Raw genomic sequence first — 23793 nt, forward strand, 5'->3', positions numbered from 1 at the left:
ATCTATTCCTTGGCATTAAATGGAGGATGGCCCCTCGTGGTACCAAAAGTCTATCCACTAGGAACTGAACTGAGATAACCGACTTTCACAGGTAATTTTCAGCAAGGCAGTGGCTTCTAGTGCCTGTTGTGTGGATGGTCTTTGAACCAAGGATTCAAAATGCATCTTGGAGTGAATCGATTTTACTCCAGTGGTTGAAATTCAAAATGATTTAAGCTGAAAAGAAGAAAATCTTATTAACTGAAATCAATTTTAATCTTCTCTTGCATTTATACTTTCTTATCCCCAAAAGAATGTTCATTTTCTTTTATTGGTTAAAACATTTTGGTCTATCACTACATATAGCCATGGCACTACATTCAGCAAGAAGTGGGGTCTTTTTCTATGTTTTTATATTATTCTGTAAATGTAATGTCCAGATTCTTATTTTTTATGCATTATGAAAGAGTGTCTGATTAGGCAGCAGCTGTTTTGGGGGGGTTGGAGCTCTTTGAAGGGGGGTGGTTGTTTTGTTTTACCTGTAGTATGTGTCAGCATGCATTTGGAAGAAAATAAATCTGCATTTAAAGCCTCAGAGTCTTCATTTACATTTTTTGAAGTTAAAACCATCTTAAAGTGATAGATACACCAAGGAAAAACATTAAAACATTTATCATTCAAAAATCAAAATGCCTTATTTAAGAAAAGAATTAATAGTTTTTTTTCCTCCTCCTGCTGCCTCCACTGGTTGTTAGCACCTTCAAAAACTGAGAGATTAGCATATGTCATTCTTTAGCATCTACCTTTTTATTTATAGATCGGAGAGGGAAAAACTAGCTTTCATGGCTTTTCAGCTTACAGTTTGTGTCTTGGCTTTGAATGAACTAGTTAAATATTTTGAGATGAAAAAGAAATGCTGCATTTTCAGAAAAGGCTAATTTGTCAAAAGCTGATTTTGTAATTGGCCAGGCAATGGTTCAGGTATTCAGTGGATGACATCTACCATTCCACTAGTTTGCCATGCTTTAAAAATCCTGGCAGCAATATGTACTGTTTGAATCTTCCTTTTAGCCTGTTGTCCTTCAGGGAGGCTTGTGCATTCACCCCATTTGTCTCCTCCCATAGCTCTGAATCTATACTGGCGAAGCAGGGAGGTCTCAGGGTTATTAAATACCCCCCCCCCCCCCCATTACCAGAAAACAGATTGCTCTGAACAGGAGAGAAACCTCAGTGGGATCCAAACAAGGAGGGGTATCCCTGGGGCCAGCAGCCTTTCAAGGAGGGGGAAGCTGAGGAGACAGTGAAAAGCATCTCAGTGACAGAATAAAACCTTAAGGACAAGGAAGACTTGCAGCATGGAGTTTCTATTAGTTAGCCTACAGAGAAATCAGGCTTGCAGTCTGGTTGCCTCTGCTCTCTCAGAGCTCTGCTTTCTTGGATGCTCCAGGTTTCTCTCTCTTCTTCTGGGACACCAAGATTGCACAAAGTATGACAGCAATCACCTTTTTTCTTTACTTATCACATGAAATACCTGGATTGAGCCAAAGTTGATCAAGAAGCTGTATGAATTTCTGTTTCCTTATGTCTCTCTAGTATCCTGTGGGATTAGGCAAGAAGCCTCTTCATAAGTCCCTGGCATGTTCTCCTTCTGTCTGTGTATTGTCCTCTGTGGCTGTTTTCCTTCCACCGTCTCTCACCGGCAAGTGAGAGCCCTTCTGTTACATGACTTCTGGTGTCCTTGTCAGATGATGCTTCCCAGTCTGCCTCATCTGATGGTCAGGTTCCCTGGCCAATTGATCAGTTTAGGTACTTCCCCTCTAGGAACATACTTTACTCTCAGTGATATCGCAGGGGATTTCAACCTAACTAGGCATAATAAGGATTTTACAGCCTTTCTTCATTGTCCCTAGGAATTTCATTCCAGCAATTAAAAAAAGACAGGAGACACCTAAGACAGATATCACACTCAAAAGTAGAGTTTGTAGTCTCACAAGATGTAGAATATCAGTATCAAACAGTTTGTGATTGGCAGATTTTGCAAATAATCACACACCTCACTGATACCATATTAATGATACTGAAGCATTAACTTGTCTGCAGTTGAAAGTGCCATATTATTTTTAATACCCTGGCATCATGGACCTCTATCTGCACTTGTATCCAGTTGAGAGTCCCCTGAGCCAACTAATGCCTGCTGCTAGAGATACCATCTAAATATCTTAGATTATATTTACTATGTAGTGCATTAAGCAATCCTGAATCACTCTCAGGGGAGTCTTCCAATTTTCTGTGTGCACAGTTTCTCTCTTCAGCAACTCCTGGGCCACAGCCTGCTGTTCTTACTCAGAGAAAACTCTGATCTGAAACCCCTGAATATCTTGCCCAAATAAGAACTCCAAGATGTAGCTTTGTGTCACTATTTTTCAGATAATCATCTGTTCCACATTGGGATTTAGAACTGACTGTGTTTTCCATCGGACTGTATGGCAGCAACTTTTTGCTCTGTTATTTGCAGATATATCTATGTGTGGTTTCTCATGTTGTCTGAGTAAAGTACTGCTTGGTATTCTCACCAGCATGGAGCAGGGTAGGAACGGAGAGGAGACTGAGGGATGTTCAGGAATCTTCCAGGTAGGAAGAAGGAAGGAAAAAGAGCCTGAGGTGCTAATGCTGAGTCCTCGTTTTTAGTTATTTTAAGGTCGGCAGGAGTCCAGCATGCGTTAAAACATCCTGGCAAAAGTGCTACGTGATTTACTGAGAAAAGGAAATGGAGGTCTTGCAGTCCTTCACTGAATTAACTACCTGCCAGCTAGATCTCGAGCTAGCTAAGACCGTGCTGTCTTGTGTTAGCAGAAATACTTCACACCCACCACTTCTGCTTCATGGCTCTGCAAGCTTTGGTCATAGGAACTTGTCAGTGTGTCTTATTTGTGTATGTGTTTAGGTACACACTTTGCAGAAGGTATATGCTGTGCACTCTGGACAGGGGACAGTGGCAAAAGGAAGTGAGGAGCTTAAAACTCTGTTTTAATGTACTGCTACTTGCTTGCTTTGTTGTTACTGTTTACTAGGTGTCTGCTTATGGCTTCTGGGTTTGGGGCTTTTTTTGGTGGGGGAGTTTGATCCACCATTTCTGAAGTTAAAACATCAGTTTCATGGGTGGAGCAAGCTCCTAGTGTATCGCACAATCCTATTTAATATGAAGTGTTCACACTGAGGATATATTGGGAATTACACCAATAAAAATAGATGCCACACCTGATCGCAGCCTTAGGTGCTGTTGGAGGCAGGGTGTTGGGCTTGAAGGACTTCTGGTGTGTCTGACTTGGTTCTGCTCCTCCTATGGAATTATATAATCCAGCAGTGATCTGGTAAATGGGGCAGAAATTACAATAGGCATCGGCTATGTTTAAAGGTGCAGGACAACCTGCTTGCTCTGGGCAAATGCAGAAATGATGGGTGGAATAAGGGAAGGGAGAGAGCATGTCTCTATTTTTTTTTCTTAGAAGATTTAAGCACATTTGTTAAATTTCATCGAGATGTACATCTAAACTACTCGGATTGCTTTGAGAATTTCAAACCATCCTCCATTTCCATTTCACTCTCCTTTTAAAGCCTTGATTCTCTTTGGAGGTTCATGTACATGTGCCATTCACTGCAATCTCTGGCATAATATAATACATGTAAGGAAATGGATCTCATGCCTGTGGAAGCTTCGAGTCCTTTGTCTGGATTTATTTCTCTTTTATCAGTCTGGACAAAGAAGTGTGGAGACAAGGGAGAGAGCACTTCAGACTTTTGCTCTAAAAAAAGGTAGACCAGCAGTGTCTGGGGATTTTGAATTGGTATGCAAGAAGAATGACTAGGCATTTTGTTTAATATAAAATAAAAAAGCACAGCTATTCTTGTATGCTATTTTCCAGACTTCAGTAATGCTGATCTGCACAGCAGTTATTATCCTGTGACATTTGGGAAAGTTACGGAACAGCAGAGGAAAAAAAAAGAACTGATTCATAAAACAGATATTCTGTAAAATGCCCTTGGCTTTTAGAAAAACTCTTTGAAAATGTCATCCAGAAACAATTTAGCGATACTTTGGAAAGCTCCTCATCACTACTTTTTTGTTTGTTTGTTTTGGCTGTATCTGTAGAATATCATTAGCAAGCAATTGGATCTCCCGTGTAAAGGAAGACAGGGAGAGCAACAGGCCCAAGCCACGTAGCACGACCCTGGGAGCCCTCACTCCAAACGCAGGAGAGTCTAATCTTGGTGCTACTGCAGGCTCAGTGCGGGTGGACCTGTGCTGCTTGACGCAGGGCTGGCTCATGTCACCAGCCACAACAGTCCAGAAAAATCAGAAGGACTGAGCAACTTTGGGTCCATTGGTGCCTGCCTGCAGAGACTATGTCACTCACCCGCTCTTCCCTTTGCTTTAGCTTGGGGCCAGCACCCTCTGCTCCTGAGGAGGGGGCATGGAATGGGGGGGCACCATTAGCACATACCCTTAAAGTTTTTGGTGGCATGAGTCATCTTACTGCATTATCCTCTCCAGTCTGGTCCTCCGTGCGGTCTTGTGCTTTTGGCAGTCCTGCTTGAGGTCAGCTGCTGCTCGGATGCATAGCCAGAGCATGGCCATTTTTCTTCTCTCCTTCTCTCTCTCTCCAAGGAATAAAAGTGTTTTGGAGCCTGTGGGCTAGGCAGGGAGCGAAAGACAGATGTGATTTATAAGCTTAGCTGCCTGCTTTTTCCTACCTTGCTGAGAGGCAGTAGGCAGGTGTTTCTCCTCGTGCCTCACACTATACTTAAACGGACACTTAATCTAGCCTTGCTATGGATCATGGCCATGAGGAGTAGTTTTCCTCCCCTTCTTTAGCCATTCATTCATCTTTACTGGTAGCAGCATGGTGAACCTGATGAGGGAATTCATCTGGCTGAAAATAACTTTTTATTTTCTTTTGAAATGCAAAGGATTATTTTCAGCCAGGTATCTCCCTGTCAAGTTGACCACAAGCTGCACAGACACTAATACTGTTAGGGAAGGGGTGTTCTCACCTTCCCTTCTAACATCTCATTCATCACAGCCTTTGGTATTTGCTAAATTCAAGAAACTGTGTAAAATAGTTTAAGCTATTTCACTGCGAAATGAAGAGAGAACAGAAGTGTTTCTCTGTTTCAGCAGAGTATGGTGAGGACGAATATATGAAAGATTGTGTGGAGTCATTTTGGTATTTAAAATAGATCCAAAGCTGGCATACCTGTCTAGGGAGCCTTACTGTTTGGCCCTCTCCCACCACAAGATCTGAATTAAATATGTGTCTTATGTAGGTTTTGACACATGTCTGTAGAGAGTCTGGAGCAGCGTGTCCTTTTTTGGACCTTTGTGTTCTGCCATAATGTGATTGATGGTAACAGACAGATCCGTTCCAAACAGCTGGATGTATCTGATACCCCTTTTTTCATGCATACAATCTGCCAGCAGACAACCCCTTTAAAAATACTAGGGGTTGGAAATGCGGTGTGTGGGGGGCAGGGTTCTGGGGTGAAAGGAGCAGGCAAAGGAGGATCTGTGGCTGGGGAGCTCTCTTCCAAGATGGATCTCTGGCGTAAACTTTCGCTTGTCTCTTCCCCACCATGGGTAACCCCCAGTGCTTATAAAACACAGGTTGGTTTTTGTTTCTGCACATAACCCCTGCACGATATGGGTGAAGATACGGTGCCAGTGCTTCTTATATGTTCTACATTATATGACTATAAAAATAAAAATTGATGCTCCTCACTGCTTCCAGTCTACATTTTTTCCCCTCATGTCTGCTGAGCAGTCATAAAAAGGTTACTTGTGCTGTAGCAGGGATTTAAGATCAAGGATTTTATTAGCTTGCTGGAAGGCTCTTCCTGCCTCTCTGCATGCAAACAGGGTAATTTCTCTTCTGTTGGCAGCAGGATCAAACCCTGAAAACCAGCGGAAAAACTTTCTTTGACCTAAATGGTACAAGACCAAGCTTTGAGACTCCTGTTTTGTGTGTCAGAGACTAATGCTGTCATGGGAAGCGTAAGCAGCAGTAGCTTTCCTGCATAGTAACAGAAGACTCTGCTTCTAAAAATTCCTCGCCAGAGTGTTTTTGCAGAGCCGCCTCCCCTGGGTTTTCCATCTGTTTTCACACGGAGATTAATAAAAAATTGTTTGGCTAATAAATTGCTCCCTGCTGTCTCTGAAATTTGACCATTTCTTTTCTTTCCCTCCCATGGACAATTATTAGATTCCTGTCTGCCCCTGTGCTCCCATGTGGGAGACAGTCATCACTGATATTAGATGCACAGCTATTGCCATGTTTCATCTTCACAGCAAGGCTTTTAAGGAGTGGAGATCTCACTGCACGCATGGAAAGAGTTGCTGCTATAAACAACTGTGTGGAGCAGGGCTGCCAGAGCTCTCCAGGCTCTCTCAGCAGTATGCTGAGGACTGGCCTCATTCTTACAGGACATTAAGAAAAAGGAGAGAGAAAGAATAAGCTTTGTTCATGCTACTGTGATTTCTGTAAGAGTCCCTTTTTTGTTCACAACTACTGAGAAAATATTCCCAGCAAAAATCAGACTGGGATGTGAACCTGTTTCATTCACCAATGTCCATGAGCAGTTTGGTCAACAGGTAAAGGACATAGGGCTGAGGGTGGTGTTTCTAAGGTCTTGTGTCCAGAAGGGTTGCAGAGGGTATCCTGGCTGCTCTGTTGATGAGACCAACATCTGGGAAGAGAATAAATTCACACTTCATCTACCACAGGGGCACAGTTCACCTCTTTGTGGTCTGGAGTGAAAACAGGTTTATGATCAGGAGGGACCTTTGTGATCTTCTAATCCTACCACCCATCTAATACAAGTTAGAGGACTTTTCTACATTAACACCTCTTCCAGCCCACTACCTCTGACTGAACTTTTAGAAAGATACCTAGTCTGGATTCAGAAGTTTCCAGTGATGGGATAATTCTCCACAGCTCCCAGTGTGATGTATATCAAAGGATACCTACCCCATTTGTTGAAATGCCTACCTGGTATCTACCCTGTATTTGTATTCTTCAGCTTTTTATCTTATTGCATCCTTCTCTCCTGGATTAGAAGATCTTTTTCACCATATTTTTGTTCCTCATGTAGACTGACATCAGATTTTACCTCCTTACCTCTCAAAGAGAATAATCTGGGCTCCAGCCTTTCCTTATCCAAAGAGCTAAGATTCATCAACAGGAACAATGGTTCTCAGGGTCTTGGCCCACATTGCCCACTCCCTTCCCTCTCTTGGTGGTAGGGACAGCTCAGTTGCTACAGAAGAAATTGAGATGACAGCCCACCTACAGATGGTAATTTGCAGTGGCGGTAGCTGCTACAGTAGAGGTGAGAATGTCAGACATAGCAAGGTAACTCGGGAATCACAGACATCATCTGGTCATTAATCTGCATTGTGCCTTACCTGTGAGCATGAGAGCTGGACACAGATTTCCAGTAGCAATCCTATCTGTGCCAAATTCAGAAATAACAACACCTCGCTCCTGCTCCAATAGTCACTGTTCACTTAGTCCTTTACTCTTTGGCATCACACTGAGAACTGACATTAGCTTATTATCCCTTGTGGCCCTTGAGCTCTCATTGTGCCATGGGGAGGCAGGTTGCACTGGCCATTTTGCTTTCATTTGCATGTGAATTTACCCAACGTCACAGCTGGATAAACTTCAAAAAAAGCCCAACCACAAAGCCTCTAGCTTTGGATTATTTTTTAAATGTTATTGGAAGTTGCTGTTTAGTTTAGCCAGATTTATCTGTCCCCTTTTCAAGGCAGTAGGGACTAAGCGTGGGATTATAGCCAGGAACCTCTGGAATCTGATCCCAGTTGAACATCCATGTGTCCAAATTTATAGTAGATCATCCTAGCAGTGATGCTTTTGGCTTCTCAATGACTTTGGGCCTGCCTTATTTTCACCACGTCTGGGAAAGGACAGACTCTCACTGCTATCTCAGAGGCTCATTAGGCTCAGTCAGGTGATATTAGGATTTTCTTAGAGGTAAAGCATGAAAGATTACTGCTGATCCTCAAAGAAAAATGCTAGAGCCTCTTTGTACCTCCCAGACAAGTTTATTAAAAAAAGTGAAATTATTTCATAGACATTTGCCCCACAAAGGCATTTTTAAAAACACTAAATGAAAAACTGAGGTAAATGGATCTCGGAGTCCTGCCAATGTTAGTATTTAAGAGCCAGAGTTTGCAGTCTTTGAAGTCAATGGGGGGTTTGCTTTGGAGCTAAAAGGGGGAAGTTGAAAGCTAAGCATTATATTTCACAGTGAAGTTTCTTGCATATCCCATTCCTCTTTTATATTATGGTAAGTGGAAAACTAGCTATCTGTATGCTACTTCCAGATGTAAAGGCCACATTCCTCAGGCAGACAAGGTGCAACAGTCGTAGCAAGGGATTGCTTCTTCTTAGCTGATCTATGTTTCCTGTTTTTTTTTTTTAATGTGAGGCATATTTCTCACAGAGACCCAAAGGGGACAAAAATTCCTGTATTGTTTTTGCTCCATTCTTTTGGAGGGTTGGAATTTGGGATGGGAGAAGAATATGAAGGCAGTGATCTTGAACAACCCACAAATTAAACCACAGTGATATACCAGTCTAGGACACTAATCATAATTATGCCTCTTTTTTCTTGCTTCTATTGATCAACAGTAAAATAGTTAAACTAAGTTGCTTCTAAGTAGTTCTAAGTACAGCATTTGACATTGCAGTGAGAAGACTGAGTAGTCAGTTTAGTATTTTGTGGAGCAGTTTTCCAGTATGTCTGCAAATTCAGGCATACATTTTTTGCATGGCAGGTGTAAACTCAGGGGGCAATCTAAACAATCTGTTCTCAGCTATGTTGCAGAGCTGGCCAAGATATTCCCATGACCAGTGATTTGGAAGTAGTCTAACTTTTGGGATATGCTGTAGCTTGTTTTTTAAATTTTATTACATCTGTCTTTTAATCACCAGTGAAGATTTGTCTTCTGTAATGCAAAAATGTCTTCTATAATGCAAAAAATGATCTAAATTGTTGAGTTCTTTTTTCTTTAAAGCCACACAGAGGCAGCTGGCCACAGTCTTAGGTGTTAAAGTGATGAAATTAATAGTTTTGGAGGGGGGGCATATAAATAGTTGATCTAAAGTTCTACCACAAATTTCAAAGCAAACCAGCAAAACCTTGTATCTGGGGGAAAAGCAGGACCACAGTGCCAAATCTAAAAATGCTCAAATTTTTTTCCAGCATCTGTTCAAGTAAAACAATGCCACCAGCATTTCTTGGGCTATAAATTATGACAACAGTGTTTCTTAATTTCCTTTGAAAGACATGACTCAGACATTAGGTAGGAACTTAATTTTTGGTCATGAGTTCTTTTGAATATGTAAATGTTCAACAGAGCTCTTCAGAGTTGTTAAAATGTTGGTCAATTTATTCATATTTATACCTAAATATTTCATGAATACTTGGCAGACTCAACTCTTTAAATGTTGCGAAATCTGAGAACCGTTACCATTGCATGTTCCAGGTTGGTGGAGCAGGGCTTGTCTACCTCAATGCACGTTCAATCAGATCTTTTTTACTTAGGGAACATTCCCACAGATACCAGTGTCACTTACTAGTAGTTTTGCTTGAATGAAGAGTAAAAACTGAGCCGTTAAATTTGTTTTACAGATTTGTAAAGATTTGGTTTCTTTTTTCCTGCAAAGTCAAGTGATTTTGCTGTGATTTCAAATTTCCTCCACAGTAAAGTCATCTTGGTAGTAATTTCAGCTTTAAGGTCTGCATAATGCTAATTTGGAGGGGTTTGAAATGTCATTCATTTTGGCATCATTTGATTACTATTTGTAATATCCTTGTGATGGACAGTAAATCAGAACACAAAATTAGAAAGGCCGGCACCAACATAGCTATTGTAATGCCATATGAACACAGTGTTTCTGCTGCAATTGTCTCTAATCTAGGCCAGTCCCTTAATTAGTCAACTTAATTTTCATCTGTGGTTTCATTTTCTTTATTCTTATGTGTTCAGGCCAAACCTATTGTCTTCTCTTTGCTTCCAGCATTGCAGAGGAATGTTAAAATTAACCAATAAGCCGTGCTTGTTTAATCTCTTTTTCTAAATATTAATATTCCTTCCTCTTAGAGTGGCTTTTGTTTCTTATATTTAAAATTGAAATTTAGGAATCAGGGTTAGCTGATATTAAAAAACATGTATCCATGTATTAAAATTGATGTACAAGACAGTAATAAAGATCTTACATGACATTTAAACCAGATGGAAGTAACCCTTTACTGGAAAGTTCCAGCAATTTTTTCTATTTGGTATGAAACAGACACTGTCTTTTTCAGCCTTCGCTCTCATTTTAGGCTGGGAATGGAGTGCATAGTTTGGACACCAGCAGTGGGGCATCTTCATGAAATAAAGCATCCCTGGAACCATTAGATATCAATGATTTCTAAGTACAGGTGCTGGTAGATTAGAAACGTGCCAAAAAATGCCAAGTGAGATGCTTGAGAGCAACAGTGGGATGGAGGAGACACTGCAGAAAGAGAGCAAGCCTGGAACCCACAGCCCACACCGTGGCTCCGTGAGGAGGGCTGTGGCAACGACTGTCACCTTTGATGGAGAAGCCACTATGGACCGGAGGAAAAAGAAGAAGAAAGAGTCCCGTCCCGAGTCAATAATAGTATATCGGTCGGAGAATGAGAATAAGGTGGAAGAAGAGCAGGCAGATGAAGAAGGAGGGGAAAGGAGCTCCGAGGAAGGCTCCAAGTTCCTGGGTCATTCCATGGCGGATGGTACGTATGCCTGGGAACATCCCCTCTCCATAGACCACAGAGTAACTGCCCACTGAGACAGAGTAGCTGCAGGAAAATAAAAGGTTGGAGCTCCTGCTGCCATTTTAAGGGTCAGAAAGGACAAAGGTCAGAAATACCTGCATTTGGAGAAATTTGTCCTTTTTAAACCTCTGCTTGGATCTGCAAGCTTCGGCTTTATTGAGGTAGGGCACAGAAATGCTGGGTCTCCTTCCTCGCTCTGTTCCTGCCTTGCATTGTTGACCTTGGGCAGGAATGCAGGACTGGGGAGAGGGGAGGCGAGGGCAGAGCCACCCTTTTTGGTGCCAGTGTGAAAGTAGATCAGATTGAAGTGAGTGTGAGACCACTTCTTCCTGAGACTACAGGCAAGCAGAGTTTGAGTTCATTCATGAAAGTACTCTGAAATAAAAACCACTATGGACTGGCTTGGGGTGTCTCCTGCAGTTCTTTGCAGGGGGTTGTTGTTGCACTGCTATTGGTTTTCAATGTACATGCAGACTAGGGCTGATCCAGAAAAATGCTGCACATGCTCTTTATCAGCGATGCTGTGATCAAGCCCTTGTCCCTGCCCAAAACAGCTTCACGTTGAGTGAAAGGATGGAAGTAGGTAGATTTAGCAGCTCTACCTGTGCTAGGGAGTTTTACTCATTATCTCAGAGACTTTTTACTGTTGCCTTTTGTTTGCATATTCTCAGCACAGCTCCCTTTTAAGAGTGATAATTTGGCTAGGCCATCATGGGGCCTCTCAGAGTCACTTTCACTTCTGATGTCTGTCCCAGATACTCTTGTGGGGAAGAAGCATGGGAAGCAGGCCTGATGGCTGATCCTCTTGTGAGGCAGTGCAGCCTGAGAGGGGCATAAATGTGAATGCGCACTCCTGGTCCCTCAGCCACAACAAAATATCTGAGCCCACAGACTAGGATCCTAAGCCCTAACCTCATGCTTCTCTGCTGGCTTCCTGTTTTTATGGACTACTTCAAACTGTTCAGCCTCCCTTGAAAAGCCTCTGAAGACTACCTTGCAGGCTAGTCAGAATTAAGTCCAGGAAGAAGCATATTTCAGTCCCATTGAGCTTGTGCTCAGTACCACTGCAGGGGCCATCTAAGCCAATGTCACTTGGAAGCTAAGGCAGTCTGTGACTTCAGCACACATGCCAACACTCTCCTGTTTATTTCTTGACCCACTAGAGTGAGAATGTTATTGTATGAGACTTCTTTAGAGTCTTCTAAGCTTTGAAAATTAATTTGAATTGAGATATATTGGAAACTTAAAGTGGAATAATAGCTATTCCAGGATAACTCCATGGGTGGATATGCTTATTGCATAACAAGAGTCTTATTTGTATTTAGCTAATTCATCCCAAGCATCTATGCTATTCAGGAAGTAATCTGTGAGGGGACCAGAGAGAAAATAGGCACACCGTTTATTGGATCACCTTCATTTCTGTCTCATCTCTTTCCCGTAAGCTTCTTCAGCCCTTTCTCTTCATATACTGTCCCCAGTGCAGATACTGGAGTCTTGATTTTTGCCATCTAGAATTCCTGTCTTCCTCCTCATTAGCTTTTCTTCCATTTTCTTCTGTGTTATCTTCTTTTTACTGCATTGCTTTTTGTGTCCCATCATTTTTGGATTGCTAAATACAATATAACACCCTCTGTACTGTCTGATTCTGTTCAAGGTCTTTGGAATTTACACAAAGTATTCTGCACCAAAAAAAATCTAATGTTGATGAGTTTATCTGTGTTTGCAGGTGTCTGGAGTATGCCTTTAGACAGCCGATATGTCACCTTGACTGGAACAATCACCAGGGGTAAGAAGAAGGGTCAGATGGTGGACATCCATGTAACACTAACTGATAAAGAGCTACAGGAACTGGCTAAGTCAAAGGAACCTCCTAAAGAGGACGTACCTGAAAAGAAAAAGACATGTGATGTTGGGCTGGACAGAGGTCCCCACATCATCCTCTGGACCATTGTCTGCCTCCCCATCATTTTTGTAGTGTCCTTTGTGGTTTCATTCTACTATGGAACCATTACATGGTACAACATCTTCTTGGTGTACAATGAAGAGAGGACCTTCTGGCACAAAATCACCTTTTGCCCCTTTTTGATCATCTTCTATCCAATTATAATCATGGTTGTGTCTTTTTCCCTAGGCCTGTACTCAGCTGTGACCCAGGTAACATGGTCCTTTGGGGACTGGTGGCATGCTGTCATGGATATGGAGAAGGGCTTCTGTGGCTGGCTCTGCAGCAAGCTAGGTTTGGAAGATTGTTCTCCATACAGCATTGTTGAGCTGCTAGATTCTGACAATATCTCAGGTAGTCTGTCTGGCAAGAGCTCTGCGCAGGGGGTTGAGACTTCAGCAGTCTGAGCCTTTGTCATGGCTGACTCTTTTGGTCATAAGCAAGTGGTTTTCACCTAGAAAATAACTGATTTTTTATATATAAATATATTTAAACAAAAACATAAAAAATAAAATATTGGGCCCAGAGCGCTCTTTAAATGTCACAGAATGCAAGTGTGCTAGCTGTTTGTGGTCTGGGTGGGGAGGTGCATGGCTCTCCAATGACTTGTCATCTGTTTTAGCTAATTACAACTTTGTAGAATAGTGAGAAAATTCAGGTCCATGGGGCTGGGGCTGTATGTGGAATGGCAAGGATATATGCTGAAAAGCCTGCTTCTGTAAAGTTACTCTTAGGAAATAGAAGATAACAGTGAACTGTAGACCCAGTGAAAATAAGTCTCTACTCAGGAGATGAATTTTAGGAGACAGGAACTCATTCAGAGGTGTAGGCTAAGTTGCAATGTTTGTGATATTCCTGCAGTTTTCCTAGAAGGGGTTACAGATGGCAAAAGTTTTTAAGCCATTCAGACAAATGAACAAACCTTCCAGGTAGGCTGACTGCTGAAACAGTGTCAGAGTTTGAAAGATAGACCACTACAGTACTTGTACCCAGGCTTTCAGTGGGAGAAGACTGTACAGCTCCTGATAAATGCACATGACACATACACTGACCTGAAACTCATCCATCACATGATCAAAGTTTAGGGCTTGCTTTGTAATGCAATGCATGGGAATCTGATCGTGTGGCAGACCTGTCACCAAGAACCTCAGGTTATAGCAGGTGCACATATATGTGATTAGGATGTACCTACATCTGATCTCTTGGTAAGTGCACTCCTAGGAAGGAATGGGCTTCAGGAGTCTTCAGCAAGAGGACAACCAAGAGCCTGCAGTCAGAACAGTTGCAATATAAGTCAGAAACTTCTACGTGAGGAGGGATGGTCAATTTGAATGTCACTGCCATTTATGTGTGGACTGGTGGCACGTGTATTTGGGGTTGTAGATTTGACAGTGCTTGGGACTGGAAAGTCTCACTGAAATGGTCGTTTTTCAAGTTGACCTTACGGAAGAAATGCTGAATCGCCCTTTCAGAATGGGGAAGTCCCTGAGCCCACATCTGTTACTGCAAGTGCAAACTGCATTAGTGTCTCGGCTCTGGAAATCTCCCTTCCCTCATTTCCTGGTTAATTATATGGAAGAGCAATGGATTATATCTCCTCCACTCATGTCTTATTTTCATAATTGGTTTTCCAATTTTGGAACTTTGCATGGCACCTTAGCAGGCTCCCCAGCCAGGCTGAGGTGGCCCCCATAGGCTGGAAAAATTTTAGTTGTCTATTTAAAAAATCATAGCAGAAAAGTTCTTTTTCTGGATTGGCATTTGACTGTTGGGTTTGGGGCCTAAGGAGGGCACATGAGGAAATTCAGAGAGATGTATAATGGTTTGTAATGGGGACTGAGTTACAAATGTCTGAAACATCAATAATTTTCTGAGTGCTCTAGTTCAGCTGGTGCTGCTAGAGAGTCTGGCTCTGCCCCCAACCCAGAAGGACCCACCATTTGCATGCGTGTAGGTAGATAATTCATAGTGTGCAGTCAGTATAGCCTGCACAGTCGTTCCTGTCTATATAGGTGTTTCACTTCCCCAATCTCGCTACCAGAGGGGGAGCTGCCCTAGATTTAGGATGTCAAAAAGAAACATGCAGAAACTGGATTTCACAAGAACTCAAGCTTTGTGTTGCATTTCAAGGATGATCTCAAGGTTACACTAACTGGCTGTCCAGATGTCCCAGGATGTTTGGGAACCTGTGATGTATAAATAAGTTTGTCCAATGCTCTAGGTCTGATGTTGAGAAATAAGTAAGGTCCTTGCTGCATGCGTGGTCTGTTCTGTTCTGGGAGATCCAGCCAAAGCTGCCTCTTAGCACTGGTTTGAGAACTGACAGTGTGAACAGTGTGCAGATTGAATATCAAGAGCAGGCTTTGTCTCACACTTTATTGACAATGCAGATGTGCCCCTGGGCACAGGTACAGCCAGGCTGTGTTTCATGTGGCATTCAAAGGTGACATGTGCCACCGAAACCAATTAAAGCAAAGAAATGCCTTTCACAAGGCTGTTTCAATCAGGGAGTTTGGTTTGCCTCTGAATAAATAGAGAAGCTGAAGATAAGTAATCCCCTTTCTGGCAGTCTATACTGACCCAGTGCAGCAACTCTGCTTAATGTCCTCCCCAGGGGAACAGTAGGTGCCCACAAGGCTGGAGAGTGGGAAGAAGTGATGTTTAACAAAGCTCTGGGAAGGAAGGCCCATTGGCAAGTCTTCCCACTCTTTGTCTAAAGGGATGCAGCAGGCGTGAAAGGAGGGGATTGTGTACCTTGGACCCAACACATGGCAAACAAGTGGGTTTGGGGGAAGGATGGCTGGCAAGAGTGCATTATTGCAGAGGGAGAAGAGCCCAATTCAGCTGTCATTGCCAAGCAGCAGCTGACCAAGGCTAGAAGAAAGACCGGAATCAGTAGCACAAAGAACCTTCAGCTTACAGAGGGCTCGAATGACAAATACTAGCTATTTACAGAATACAGCCATGTGAAATGTCTGCTGAGCTGCAGGATTTGCTGTCAGGATTGCAAACAGCCTGCTACAGCAGAGACAAAACCAAATCTGTGCCTCTTACTGCTATGTAAACACAAAGTCAGAGAAGTATTACTCTCCCTCTGCCATGGCAGCTATGCTTCTGGGTATACTGAAACTGCTTGGAGGCTACCTTTTGGGGGATATACTGGAACAATCCATCATGTGTTTTTTACTTCTCTACACTTAACCAAGCTTGCCTCTGTTCCTGCTGAAGTCAGGATGCTCTGCCACTGATTTTGGTGGGGGCAGATTTGAGCTTGGGGTTAGTTCTGGTGCTATTTGTAAAAAATTTATTCAAACTTTTCTCAAAGCAACTCTGGATAGCTTCCTCTCTTGCCTGTTGTTCCCCACAGCTGTTTGCCTGCTGCAAGATATATAATCATAATCACTTGCTGTAATGGGAAAAAGCACAAGTTTTTGTCTTGTTCTACCCTTGCTTTCAGAAATTCACAAATACTTTCTGCATATGTGCCACTGTCAAATTGCAGGGAATTCTAGTAATTCTGATTGTTGAGTGTGTTTCTGGCTGCTCTAGTCTGGATGTTTTTTTAAAGTAAAGATAGTGTGTGTTTGCCAATTGTTATTTTTAATTGCATTCCCTCTTCCCATCCTTGCTGGCCTGGGTGGAAAATAAAGATGTATCTGGCTTTAGAAGATCATTGCTGTCATGCTTCTGCTTGACTTTTTCTTAAAAACAATGCCATGAGATAGATACTGTCATTCTCTGCTGATAACTGATTACTAATCATCTCTGTTTGGAGACCCAGTTTGCGGTGCATATGAAATGGTTCTCAGTTTTATCTCTTGTTAACCTGTGCCTGTACAGAACTGTCCTATCTCTGAGGTCTGGGTTCTCCTTTGTTTTTACTTTATAGAACACAAATGAATGCTTTTTGATTTAATTTTACTCGCTGGGTATCTGTTTGGCTTTTAGCCCCAAGAATCTGTAGAGAGGGATACAATTCCATACCAAAATAGGAAGTGCACTTAACTCTACAAATATGGTCTGTGTATGTTTGGCTTGGTTCTGCTATTCACAGCTGTGCTGGGAAGATTTCTTACAGCCCCTAAGTACTCCAGAATTGTCTCTGTTATGAGCGTTTAAAAGAAGAATCTGCCAATAAAGTTCTGTCCTTGAGGCGTGTAAATATTAAATGACACCCTTGGTGCTCTCCCATGCAGACTTTCTACAGTCCTACCCTCCTGCTAGCATAGGCCAAACACTTACTTGACTTTTTCTTTCTTCTAAACAGCAGACATGGATCTTTGGAAAACCCCATATGAAATCCCTAGCTGAGGTCTAGCACAGCCTCAGTGTAACAGATCTTTGAGCTGAAAGGCTACCTGAATGCCTTAAGATAGATTCACATGACTTCATCAAACTGGCAGTGCCATATCCACACAACAGCTGGAAATACTAGCAAAGTGCTCTTGGTGTGATACCCGCTGCAAAACACCACCAAGGGAATAGGATTCCTTGCATGACAGATGTATACTGTGGAATTCCTACATCCAGTTGAGAGCCTGGCTAAGGACATTAAGCTTCTTGGTGTAGCAGGACAGGATGGAGGTAATGGACCAAGAGAATTAAATCATTAGCCTTCAAGGTTCTCACTTTTGAGGTAAAGGGTCACAATTTTACAGTGTCATGGTTTCCAGCAAGGTCACGTATAGACTTGAAGACCTTTGCACCAAGCAAAATATGCCTGTATGACCACACCATGTATTTCACCAGGGAGGAGAGAACATGCTAATTCTGCCTGCTGACTTACCATCCCATTTCTTTAAGAATTGAAAGAGTCACAGAATTAACTGTACCTTTGACCGCAGTTAGTCTCTGGAATTTACCCTTCAAAACTGTCAGGCCTGTGGATTTGAATCCTGAGGCTGGGGTCCTGCAATTCCTCTCTCAGAGACAACCAGCAGGGACTGCTCCATAGATCCCATGTGGTCACCTCCACAGATGCCTTTTGGAAACTGCAACCGATAGGTAAGCACAGCCACTCTGAGCCACTTCTGCACACTGAAGCATGTATTTACACCAGTGTTTAAGAGAGATCAGGATGGACAGCTCCTGTTCCTGTCCTCTGATGGACACCATTTTGCTCAAAGCTTACGCAAGCCCTTTTCATCCCAGGCAGTGAATCGTCTGTGGCACTAGTGTCCTTTCTGCTTCTTTCCAAAGATTTGTTGATGTGGGAGCAGTCAGAAGATTAATCCAGATTCATTTCTGAAGTTAAATAGTCCATTTGAAGTCATTCCCTGAATGGGAATGTGAACTCACAAAGAAGTGAGAGAGGCTTAAGCAAATTCAGACCTGTTCCAAATAAGACTACCCATAGAAGAGGGCTAATCCACTTGGAAAGGAACTTTTCAATTAATTTGGTGAATTGGAATGGTCATCACCTAGACGAAGCCTTGCCTGCATTAACCACTAAAGCATGATCTCTGTTCTTATAGGCAGCCACTTAATGGTGGGGAAGGGCTTATGGGTGTGATTTTGTTTGGTAACAGAGTATTTTACTATGGGGTTCAAAAAGCTCCCTAAGCATCCTTTCACATAGCTGTGTCAAGTGCAATTGCATTTGAACAGGCAGTCCAGAGAAACAAAGCTTGAGGGCCTCTCATGGATCCCCCTTGGTCACCCAGTTCCATGACTTCTCAGTCTCCCTAATTTCTTGCCATTACATTGTAGCTGAAGTCTGTCAGAGTGCATTAAAATAAAGGGAAAGTCTGAATCAGGCCAGCAATGTGTTTGTCTCTGTTATAAATGGTCTTGCTTTTAGTGAGCTAAAACACAAAACCTTCACTAAAAAAACAGCAGCTAAAATTTGTTGTGGTTTGCATCCACTGAAATTTGGTATGCTATAAATGAATTTGATATAGAGTCCTCTAAGATATACACAGTTTCTGCCCAAATGTAATCTCTCTGTCTGTAAGGCTCCTTTTTCCAAGCATTTGTTTTCACTCAGAAGTTTAACTTCAGAAGATAAAGATGACTACTGAATTCAATAACATGTTCTCCTTGGCAAACAGGATAAAAACCCACCTCCCAGACAAAATGTTTCCTCAGGGTTTGGTTTATTTTAAGTTTCTCCATCAGTAATGTATATTAAAACCAATATATTTTGAGTTGCCTTTAGACAGTCATCTTCATATGTTTGCCAAATTCTTTCTGTTACTGCAGTGATGAGGTGGGCAAGTCAATTATCTCTATTACAAAATAACAGCAAATTCACTCACTGTGATGTAACACAGATGTAGCTTAATTTATTCTAGGCCAGTTGTCTGAATCACCTGCAGCTGTGATCCTAACAACCCCAAATATTATAAGAAGTAAACTGAATGGTTTTTACAGTGTCAATGCTGGGCACAAATCCAACAGTTTCTGGGGTAGTCAGCCTAGGACAGCAGTCTTGCTTTCTAAGGCCCATTACTTGTCCTAGACTATGAAAGTGTCAGCTTCTGATTTTTAAAAACATATTTGTAGTAAGCTGCCCATACAATTACAGGTAATTACTAGTATATCCTTCTATCATAACTGGGATTTTCCTTAACATCTTAACCATAAAAAGTTGTGCACAGAATTAATAAACACAAGTAATTTTATACAGCCTTCACTAATTTATTCAAACAAACTCCCCTGTGACTTCAGAAATAAGCAGAAGTCTTAGTATCTCCATGTAGTAAAAAAAAAAAAAAAATAGAAATATGTAATACAGTAGGCCGTATCATCCCAGGGCACGCGTAGTGTCATTGCTAAATGACATCTCAAGTCTCACCTAATGTGTGTCAGTAGAGTTACTCTTCAGTGACCAAAAGCACATAATAGTAGTGACTCCTCTACAGTGCAATTACACACTGCTGAAGCAGTGAATTCTAATATTGAAACAGCCTCTAAGAGAAGAGTTTCACTTGGTGGTTGTAACTTTACCCAGCCTTGCTATTACAGCAGGATTGCTCTGAGGCTCCAGTTTCACTCTAAAATCAAGTCTCTTTTGATGGCTACGTTTGCCATTTATTTCAATAGAACATTATACAAATCTGAACATCTGCCTTGTCTAGTAGAAAAAAAGCAAAGAAGTCAGCTTTTGTCATCCTGTCTAGTTCCCTCCCTCTGCCAAGAAATTCCTGCAAAAAGTTAAATGACGAGGAAACTGTAGAATTATTCTTCCCCTGCCCCTTCATTTGACACTGTCACATATCTGTTAGTGTCATGGTTTAGCAACAATTTACATGAATAAAAACAAACTTAAGTCATTCTTCTTTCCTCCCTGAACAGCAGCTCTGGGCTCCCTCCTTCACACTGCTGCTTTGTAACCCAACAGCCCAAGCTGTACAAACTTGGAACTCACACAAATTAAAAGACTTAAAAAGTGATGTCCTGTCCTCCATGTTCACAATGCTCCATTTAAAGATGCATTAAGGTAGATGTTTCTTTGAACATCCAAACTTCCACCTTTTCAGCTTTATTTCAGTCTCCTTCCAGGTGCAGGCAGACAAATGGGGATTTAAAATGGGATCCTCTCTTCCTGCTTGGAAAAGGCCTTGGTCAGCAGCTGAGATTCGATCAGATGCAGACTCTCCCTGTCCCTTCCTGCAGGCCAGTTTGGTGGATAAGGAACAAATCCCTGTGCTATGAGGATTAAACTGTTCCACTAGCCAGAGCATGTGTGTATGTGCATTCATGCACGCATGCTGCTGGTGGGGGGAGGCTGGAAAGGATACTAAAGGCTTATATTTATGCATCCACAAAGCAAACGCTTCGCAGAACGAGTTATCTTTGCTATGTTGTTCAGAACAACCCCACTGCATGAGAGCATTTTCCAGAGACACAAAAAATGCAGCTGGATTGCTAAGGGCAACACACAAAAACTTACTGCACAGAGTGAAGTAAGATAAAGATTGTGAAACCGAGAATATGTGGAGAACAAGGCAGATGCGATTTTGCTTCTGAGATAATTCAGTCTGAAATAGTAGTAGCTAATATGAGACTTCTGGGCTAACTGTTGTTCTGGTTTGTTATGTCCTGTAATGTAGCCTGTGTCTTCCCCTGAGTTTTAAGGTGCCATTTCATTTCATTGGTATCAGCTCTGTATTTATTAACTCTTCCTAAAACTTAACTTCTTTCAAATACTATATCTGATACACTTTTGCTGGATTTTTGCTATCCCAAATGCAACCAGCTCTGACATGAACTCTCAGGTGCTCTCCAGGACCCTGGTGCTCTGGAGTTCAATCTGACCAAACCATTTCTATAAATTATAAAGAAAATCAGACCCTAAACTGCTGATAGTCCTCTAAAATGTAGCAAAGAAATCCTATATTGTAACATATGTAACAGCTAATCCAGAAAAGTCTGCTAGAGTTATTTCAAGAGTAGAAACGTGTCAGGTTTTCAATTACTTAACAATGGGAAATACTTCACTTCTCATGACATCAGGCCAAGTGGGCCTCTCATAGTCTCCTTCAGAAATCCTTTGGCTAATCCAGGGATTTAGAACTCATGAAAACATCACCCTAAGCAGAAACGTAGATTAATGGATTTTAGATGCAGAAAGAATTTTTAAAATCTACCTTCCAAAAAAGAGCAATGTAAAAATATAAATAAAACAAAAATATTTGTTGCTGTTGCCTGATTTCTGTCGTACCTTTATGCAGAAATCCCTTTGCTGAACTTGGTACTTGCTGGGTGTACACTGCCTAATTCTGCAGGCGGTAGCGTTTCATCTGTCTAGGTGACTGTGATCATGTTGCCATCCAGTGGCTGAACTGAAAATTGGGGAAAAAAAGCCCACTGCAATGTTTTTTTCTGTCTTATAAAGGCATCTAAAAGAACAGTTTGAACATCATGAAGGTACAATGGCAAATACTAAGAAGTTACATCATGCCAATTTTAAACATACCCATATAAAATTAGCTCCCCTCTCCCCATTCCTTATGGGTATGCATTCTGAAGCAATCTTTAATCATGGGAGTACATGCTATTCTTTCTCTGGTGTGCCAGGCTTACTTAGCGGGGACACGGGAAAGTATTTAATAAGCAGTCAATCCAGTATTTTGTTTTACCGCAGATCATTCGAAGTGTGGTCAAAGGCCATTTTACCATGGATCATTCAAAGCAGTCCCCCAATGACATAGTTCACTGTAGCATCTAAGTGCTTCATAAATACTAATACATTTATTTCTGCAATAGCATGTGACATAAATGTTGATGTCCCTGAGCTCACACGTGGCAACAAACGCGCAAGGACTTTAAAACCTAGAAACATGTACCAAGTCTCAATGCTCCTTTGAAATGCCTTGCAGCTGATTTTTCAGAATACTTAGCATAATGGGGTATTTTCTGTGTGGAAAGCGAAGCCCCTTTCATGAGCAGCTGTGCGTATTCAGCACTTTTTCAGATCTGACTGGTATCTCAAACTGAGCACTAGAAAATGTTGTACGCATAACTAGTGTCCAGTGGCAAGAGACTTGGGTTTAAACAGTTTGTAAATCACAACACTGGCAATCTGCTGAATGAGAAGACAGACTTTAGGAATCATACAGTTACCACAATCATAATCATTTCCTCTCTTTTCCTGGCTTTGTTCTCTTTACATCTTCCAATTTCTCTAACGAACTAAGAGTCTTATGACTCCTTCATTGTGCAGCCTTGGTTTGGCCCTAGAACACAGACTATTCTATGTATTGAAAGAAGGGCATCATGAGACAAGAAAGTACATGCTCCTATAATTAAAGTTGTATTACAATAGACACAGAGTATATGTAGATATATGTTTATATGTTGATGTCTATATGTAGACACAGAGTGCTGGATTAAGGTTACGGGAGAAGGTTCAACTACAGAATTTCTTTTTGGAGTCGGACTTTACAACTTTAATCTTCTCATTATTTCTTTAAGAAAATTGACAATAATTTGACCAGCTGAAATTCCATTATAGAGACAGCCCATTTCATTATATCCTGGAAGCCACATAGGTCATTAGCTGAACTGAAACACTGGGACCCACAGCATAGGCTTCTGCCACTTGAGCTAATTAAATGATAATTGATAGCTACAGAAGACTGTCTGTTTATAAAGGTCAGTTGTGATCAGGTAGCAACACAGTTAACACTAGCAGCAAAAGGTAACAATTCAAGGTAAAATAGGAAAAGAGTGTGCTTAACTAAAGGTGGTATTTTCAAATCACCTGAGCCAAGTGAATTTCAGCCAAGACAAACAGAAAACTGGCTAAAGCAATCTCAGCAGCAATAATGATCTTCCTTGAAAAGATTGGTGAGATTACAGAGATCAGAAAAGTGCAAATACAGCATCTCCTTTAAAAAAGGGGTGGGAGAGAGGAAAGCAAAGATGTTTAAGGAATTATAGACCATTTATGCTCCCCTCAGTTCCTCAAGGACAGCATAACAAATAAAATAAATCTTTTGTAGGTGCTCAAAAGATAATAAGGAAATAAGTAAAGAATTTTTTTTAAAACAAATGGCGTCAAAACCTAATTTTCTTCTGTGATGGTGTAACAGGTTTTTTGGGAGTTGGTGAGAAAAGCATGATGTTATTTACCTTGATTTAAATAATGCTTCAATGCTGTTTGAAATGACATTCTCATAAGCAGGCTAGGAAACTGTCACCTATTTTGAAGTGGCTGCAAAAGTGGTTAGAACACTGTATACAGAGAGCAGCTTGTAATGGCCCATAGTCACCATGGTAAGGCTGTATTTAATTGTTATTCCCAGAGGCGTCCATCTTCGTTAGTGACTAGACATTGAAGACTGAAGACAAAATGTGCTTGTGAAATCTGAAAACAACACCAAACTGACAGGGATGGTAAGCACAATGGTAGATAAGACTAGAAACAAAAATGAACTTCAGAAATTTCAGAAATGGTCTGAAAGAAAAATAAGACAATTTGTTAAAGACCAAGGTATAGTTCTATTCATCAGGAATAACTAACTCCTTGAAATCAGGTGGAAGAA

General features: G+C 41.5%; 1 protein-coding gene across 3 annotated transcripts in view; it reads left to right on the plus strand.

The window, feature by feature from the left end:
* Positions 1-16475, plus strand: part of TMEM169 (transmembrane protein 169) — an 18666-nt gene extending 2191 nt beyond the window's left edge. Inside the window, exons 2-3 of one of the 3 annotated variants that reach the window (XM_064514752.1) lie at positions 10369-10818; positions 12587-16475. In XM_064514752.1, the coding sequence (XP_064370822.1) occupies positions 10515-10818; positions 12587-13209 (927 nt within the window). In that variant the 5' untranslated portion in view covers positions 10369-10514 and the 3' untranslated portion in view covers positions 13210-16475. Of the gene's footprint in view, positions 1-1183; positions 10819-12586 lie in introns of those variants that run through there. The other 2 variants (XM_064514750.1, XM_026095480.2) reach the window with 2 other exon arrangements.
* Positions 16476-23793: the final 7318 nt, after the last annotated feature.

The sequence above is a fragment of the Dromaius novaehollandiae genome, chromosome 7, assembly GCF_036370855.1.
Source record: "Dromaius novaehollandiae isolate bDroNov1 chromosome 7, bDroNov1.hap1, whole genome shotgun sequence".
In the NCBI taxonomy this organism is placed as follows: domain Eukaryota; kingdom Metazoa; phylum Chordata; class Aves; order Casuariiformes; family Dromaiidae; genus Dromaius; species Dromaius novaehollandiae.